This window comes from Asterias rubens, unplaced genomic scaffold, assembly GCF_902459465.1.
Source record: "Asterias rubens unplaced genomic scaffold, eAstRub1.3, whole genome shotgun sequence".
Taxonomy (NCBI): Eukaryota; Metazoa; Echinodermata; class Asteroidea; order Forcipulatida; family Asteriidae; genus Asterias; species Asterias rubens.
In genome coordinates, this window is record NW_022985820.1 from 109,649 (window position 1) to 116,604 (window position 6,956).

The 6,956-nt window shown below is 37.6% G+C and overlaps 1 protein-coding gene across 2 annotated transcripts in view; it reads left to right on the forward strand.

The window, feature by feature from the left end:
* LOC117306741 (transmembrane protein 62-like) overlaps nucleotides 1-3,986 on the forward strand; it is a 31,157-nt gene extending 27,171 nt beyond the window's left edge. For both annotated transcript variants that reach the window (XM_033791218.1, XM_033791219.1), the window contains 7 exons: nucleotides 80-235; nucleotides 1,058-1,217; nucleotides 1,766-1,876; nucleotides 2,320-2,398; nucleotides 2,784-2,882; nucleotides 3,144-3,262; nucleotides 3,562-3,986. In XM_033791218.1, the coding sequence (XP_033647109.1) occupies nucleotides 80-235; nucleotides 1,058-1,217; nucleotides 1,766-1,876; nucleotides 2,320-2,398; nucleotides 2,784-2,882; nucleotides 3,144-3,262; nucleotides 3,562-3,963 (1,126 nt within the window). In that variant the 3' untranslated portion in view covers nucleotides 3,964-3,986. The remainder of the gene's footprint in view (nucleotides 1-79; nucleotides 236-1,057; nucleotides 1,218-1,765; nucleotides 1,877-2,319; nucleotides 2,399-2,783; nucleotides 2,883-3,143; nucleotides 3,263-3,561) is intronic.
* Nucleotides 3,987-6,956: the final 2,970 nt, after the last annotated feature.

Sequence of the window (6,956 nt, forward strand, 5' to 3'; positions counted from 1 at the left end):
AAAGAGTAAGAGTAGGAGGGTTCAATATTGCAAGATATGTAATAAATAATGTGAATAATTGATTTATCTATCTGTGTAGGTATCGCGTCATGGCTTTTGATCATGATCTCCTATCGTTTGTGGATGTGAAGTTTGGGACATGGCCGGTCATTCTAATCACTAATCCAAAGAGAGCTAGATTCTTATCACTCAGACATGAACCACTCAGGAAAATGGTGCATTCAACACATATCAGGTAAATAGAACCACTCATTATGGTAACTCAATTGGTTGGGTTTTTGTGTTACAATGTAGGTGACAGGGAATAGAGTTGTGGCCCCAATTTAATTGAGCTTGTACGCACAACAACTTTCCAAGCACAGACAAATCTTGCTGAACAGAAACTGGTTACCAGCTACAATTCCATAAACTTTGCATTGTGGCAACTGGTGCCCACAGTACTTTCTGCTTAACATCTTTCAAATTTGGCCCAGGTGGAGAAAGGGTTTTGCTATAATTATGTTTCAAGTCTTGCTAGGTTAATTTCAGACCCTCTATTTATTGCTAAAAGAGGTAGATGAAAGTAACATATTTTCTGTTTAACTTTTAAGTGATTAGTTTGCCTTTATTCACCCTGAGAAAAATAGACCCATGGTGTGACCCAAGTGTTTATATTTTCATGTTGACATAGCAAAGTGTTGTGACCCTGCACTATTGTGTGTTCGTCTTGGCTAGTTTTTGTGAGATTTTTGCAGTTTCATACAGTCATGTCATGTTAACATAAATAATTGGAGTGATTTCTTTCATTGATGCTTTGATTTGTCCAAGAATGTTTTCTGTCTTAAGAAAACAAATATAAGTTTTTTCCTTGCAATTTGTCATCAACACAACTTGTATTTTCTCATTGACCATGCAAGTCTTGCGTGTATTCAAGCATTTTTTGGGACCACTTTGTTCCCAAGTACATTGCTTTGATTCATGAAGGAAACAAACTATTGCACTTTGATGAGTCCCATTGTTCGATTATGCACGAGACTTACACAATCTGTAACTGTTAATTTGATTGTATCATCCATAGGTTTTTAGTTCATTCTCCCGATACCATTGCGTCAACAACAGTAAAAATAGACGGTGTAGTTTTAGGATCAGCTGTTCATGTGAGAGGACCTCTTTTTGTGATTCCATGGGATCCATCTGAGTACCCCGCTGGGTTGCACTCTATCAAAGTTACTGCTATGGTAAGTACAGTCATTTAGGAACAGTACATAGTAATGGTGAACAAAGTCATTAATGAACAGTGTGGGCAGTAGAGCTTATATACAATCAGTTGATTCACAACACACTGGACCTCCTAGTTGCTTCTGAAAGATCATTATATTTCTTATATCCTGGGCAACGTATCAAGTTTGAGATTCAAGAAGTGGAACAAAATGAAATCTCAATTTTATTGATGTCTCTGTTAAGGACTTCTTCTAGTATTTATAAAAAAGTGGAAGTCCCTGGGCTAAATGCTGCACATATTGACTGATGTGGGCACTATATAAGGTTTTTGAGTGACCACTAAAGACCCGAAGACACCATGCCATTTAAAGAATGTCAATGACACCATGCCATTTAAAGAATGTCAATGTTTCTAACTGCTAGAGGGCGTTTGATAACCTTGGACTAACCGTCAGAAACAAAGTAGAAGCTCTTGGCTACTTTGATGTGACAGTGTTCTAGCCAATCAGGATGAAGAATCAACAACAGGTGTGTGTTAACTCTAAACCTGTCTTCCATTTTATAGGATGCCGCTGGCCGAATACACAGTGAGGGGTACCAGTTTTCTCTGGATGGTTCCCGACCTCCTCAATGGCTGATGCCATCATTCTTTCTGCTGACAGATATACCATTCATTGTAAGTAACAAAAGCAAAGTATGAGATTATGTAAACTGAAAATTGCCTTAATTTACGAATCCATTAGTATTTGAAGAGATTTTAGTAATTATTGAAGTGAGCTTGTGTGAGGAAATCATGCTTTGAAATACTGGGTTGGAGTTAAGGAAATACTGAGTGAATGAGTTTCTAAAATTTGGATTGCCTTTCACTTCTTTTAAAACCCTGCTGGTAACATTTGCCAGTATGAAGCAAGATGATTTTCAAAGGGTGTTATAGGCTTTGGCTTTCTGACTTTCTGTGTGGCTGTCTAAAATTTGGCTGCATGGCCCCAAAGAAGTGTCATCTTGGTCCAGTGTTAACAAAATCAAAATCTAACCAGAAGAATAGTTTTTTCTAATCAACTCAAGTATACATGAAATAAAATATAGCACCGATTGTACCTTTTGTTTTGTTTGGAACAGTTTTGGATTCTGTACATCTGTGCAGTTGTAGTGTTTGTTTTGGCACTACTCTCTCTACGATGGATGGCACTTAAAAATGGTGAGTAGATTCGTGCATTGTTTCTTAATTTTACAAAATAGTGTTTGAGTTGATTTAAAATGACTTGAGTTGATACCTTCGGGTAAAGGTGTCTGATTTTATTTGCCACAAATTAAATAAGAAATTGAAGAAAGATGCATTTACATCCATAATTGGATGGTCAAGTTGCCGTAGTGTTGTCTTTCCTCGCCTTCCACCTCTATGACCCCGGTTCGAATCACGCCTGGAGCACTATGTGGATTGGGTTTTCAGTCCATAGCTGACTGCGTGGACTTTCCCCTAAAATAATGATTAGTGATGCGCACTGTATTCAAGTAAAATCAACAGGACTTAGAGTTGTTTGGTTTGACACTAAACAATGAATTGGTTTATTAATGATTTCCAGGTCATTACCGCAGTGGGTTGCTGAGGAGTCTAATCGGTTTAGCTAGCAATCAGACGTACTTCTACTGGCTTCTTATTATCGGACTCTACCCTCTGATTGGTAAGTTTACCCGCACAGAAATATCGTACTCGGGATGTTTGAAGTATACGGGTACACTTTTTAAGTGTTGTGTTAAAAAAAAAATCAGGGTTGATTTAAATGCTCACATTTAAGTTTAATTTATATGTATTTTACTGGTAATGTGTGCATACTCAGAACTACATAAACAAAGGAAATTTACCTGGCAAGTCTGCTGCCAACTACATTCAAAGTCTCCCTTTTGGTATATTTTTGGAAGGTTTTACCTTTTTTTTTTTGCAGGACCTTGGTTTGTATGTGCTGTCTCGGGTGAGAGTTTTGGTATCTATACATTCTACGGATTCTTCCTTCGAGAAGACTTCATTGGAGAGACTTTCTCTTACGTCATCTGTGTTTTGAATGTAAGTGGATCTTACTACCATCCCCCCCCCAATCCTATATTGTACTTGACATTAGATAGATTCATTAAGCCCCATCCACCAGAGCAACTACCTATGAATTGCACTCACATGGGTAGTGCGTTAGAGACTTATGCATCTTGCTCTGCCATGTGCCAAAAAACAAGACCGTCAATCCAAGTTGGTGAAATGTTTTGTAAGTCTGTCCTTGTGTAAAATCAAATCAAGTTTGTAAATGATCTGTTTAAAATTAGTTGAATTTGTACTGGTTCTTTAGCAAACATTCTTTCTTTCTATTGCAGATGATTTTGTTCCAGGGTCCAATCACGTTATACTTTGCACTGCAGTTAGACAGGATCCAACACAGCGCGTCAAATCACACAACACGTAACCACACAACCAACTCAACACCCACCAGAAACGGCAAGTCGTCGTCCATTCAGAACGGCAGCACTTCTAGAATGACATCACAGAGACAAGTACAGTCTCTAGGTCTCTTCTGGTCGGCTGTGGCATACACATGTTTATTCTCAGCGCTAAACTGGATGACGTGGGAATGCATCAATCTGTACTACTGTTATGGTGCCGTGGCTTTACTGCTTGCCCCTAAATCCACCTGGACTTTGGCTGTTGTTCTAGTACTCCTGTACAGACTACATTGGGTTGAGATGAGACAAGTCAAAGCTAACGGCTTCACAAGTTGATTATTCAGATCGCTGTGATAACTTGTGATATTGGGACATTGGATACCATTGATGCTGCAATTCACTCAATGTGCTGGCATTAACCTGTAACTCTGCAAACCAGTGTTCTGTAACTCTGCAAACCAGCATTCTTTAACTGTGCAGACCTGCGTTCTGTAACTCTGCAAACCAGCGTTCTGTAACTCTGCAAGCCAGCGTTCTGTAACTCTGCAAACCAGCTTTCTTAAACTCTGCAAACCAGCATTCTTTAACTCTGCAGACCGGCGTTCTGTAACTCTGCAAACCAGCGTTCTGTAACTCTGCAAACCAGCTTTCTTAAACTCTGCAAACCAGCATTCTTTAACTCTGCAGACCGGCGTTCTGTAACTCTGCAAACCAGCGTTCTGTAACTCTGCAACCAGCATTCTTTAACTGTGCAGACCTGCGTTCTGTAACTCTGCAAACCAGCGTTCTGTAACTCTGCAAACCAGCGTTCTGTAACTCTGCAAACCAGCGTTCTGTAACTCTGCAAACCAGCTTTCTTAAACTCTGTAAACCAGCGTTCTGTAACTCTGCAAATCAGCGTTCTGTAACTCTGCAAACCAGCTTTCTGTAACTCTGCAAACCAGCGTTCTGTAACTCTGCAAACCAGCGTTCTGTAACTCTGCAAACCTCTTAAAACATATGTTTTCTTTTTAATACATAGAAGATTTTAAAAAGTTACAATGAGGGTTGGTAATTTTTCAAGACTGCCAGATTTTTCAAAAAAGTAACCATGCAATTCAAATTTACTAAGATGTCTTGTTGGGATATGTAGAATGATTCAACATAGAGCTAGAATGTGGAAACGTTATCGTAGTCAATCAACGTAGTTGTTAGTCAATCAAGTCAACGTTATCGTTCTGTAACTCTGCAAACCAGCTTTCTTAAACTCTGCAAACCAGCGTTCTGTAACTCTGCAAACCAGCGTTCTTTAACTCTACAAACCAGCTTTCTTAAACTCTGCAAACAAGCGTTCTGCAACTCTGCAGACCTCTTAAAACATATGTTTTCTTTTTAATACATAGAAGATTTTAAAAAGTTACAATGAGGGTTGGTAATTTTTCAAGACTGCCAGATTTTTCAAAAAAGTAACCATACAATTCAAATTTACTAAGATGTCTTGTTGGGATATGTAGAATGATTCAACATAGAACTAGAATGTGGAAACGTTATCGTAGTCAATAATTTACAAAGAATGTTTTAACTGTTTGAGTCACATAGATAATTTTAACAAAAGTACAAAGTGATTTTTGGGGTTGAACAAAGAATTGACTAGAGTGGGATTCGAACCAACGACCTCCGGATTAACGTGCCGGCGCTCTACCAACTGAGCTATCTAGCCCTATATTGGCGGTGTCCCTATTTTGTCAATATCTTTGTTCGGGGGTGCCAGTCAGAGGGTTTTATCCTTATATCGATATATGATAAAGCTCTGTATATTCAGTGGTTCCTGAATCCTGCTGGCGACTCATGTGGGATTTGAACTTTTGACATTCCACATCCTGGAGCAGATATTTTAAATGAGCATTGCCCAGTGATGAGAGGTTAGTTTGAACCTACTACCAAATAGCAGTTAAGATTAAAACAACAAGCGTTATTTATTAATTAATTAATAAAATTTCAAAATATCATAAATTTATTAAGTCTCAACAACTTTAGGTTGAACATCGATGTCCCTGTAAAATATTTAACTATTTTACCAACATTGTAATTTCACCTTCATGAGTCCTTTCTACTAAATCTTAAGGTATACAAGGCGCTGCTTGGCGCAATCTGCGACCAACACCTTCTCTTAATGATGAACTGAGTTTGTCTACATGCATTACTCAACACACAGGACTTGAAGCTTAATGTCTCATCTCATTCAATAAATGTTCATTGAATTGAAAAAGAATGCAGTGTCTTACGCACATTTGCCAAATGCCGGATGCTTTGCATACTGCTCCATCATGACCCTCGAGCTTGTCTCTAGTTTACACCAATTGTATGATGCTTCATTAAATAGCTTCATTAAATAGAATATTTGCTGCATAAATGCTGGCCACTTATGCAAAATGAATTACCATCGCCAAGTGAGAATAGTATTATCCTCAAGGGGAGATCAGGGTCCCTAATTGAGGTAGTTTAGCTCAACAAGTTCCGGTGTTAAAGGCACTAGACACTATTGGTAATTTATTCAAAATAATTGTTTGCACAAAGCTGTGAGAAACAACTCCCTCTGAAGTAATGTAGTTTTTGCGTTCACAGGTTTATTTTATGCATATGTTGGGATACACCAAGTAAGAATACTGGTCTTTGACAATTACCTATAGTGTCCAGTGCCTTTAACTGCTACCTCTTTGGTTTGGGCCTTTTTTAAAAATTTAATTAGACTTACTTAAAAGATATTTTAAGCAATTTGTTTTAGTTTTTTTAATATTTTGTATCAGTAACTGTTTGTTGTCCATTTTTATAAGATTTATCTTGTTGAGGGAATTCCAAATATGATGTGTCCTTTGTGTGAATGTGACACAATAAAAGGGTGTGCAAATTTTCACGCAGATTGAAAGTTTCGTTAATCTCGGGTGTCCATTTCTTACTGTGACGTAAACAACATCAAAACTTGCGCGAACTTTGCACAGTCTATTATGTGTTTGTAAATGACAGAAATGTTCACATGTATTGTCCCTAAATTTTATTTGTAGTACAAGAAGTAAACAAAAACTACATGATGTATGAATAATTATCATACAATAATTTATTGCTATATTTATTCTATAATAATATACAGCTGATTGCTCAGGTCAGTTGTATTTAATTTTAAATGGAAAAGAGATCGGGAGCTTTTTAACACTCAAACTAGCTGGAAATGTATTTTCATTATGAATATTGATGAATATTATTGAATATCGGTGAATATTAATGAAGATTGATGAATATCGATGAACTGAAGCAGTTGTTGGAACATAGGTTGCAATGAATCGACTGTATTG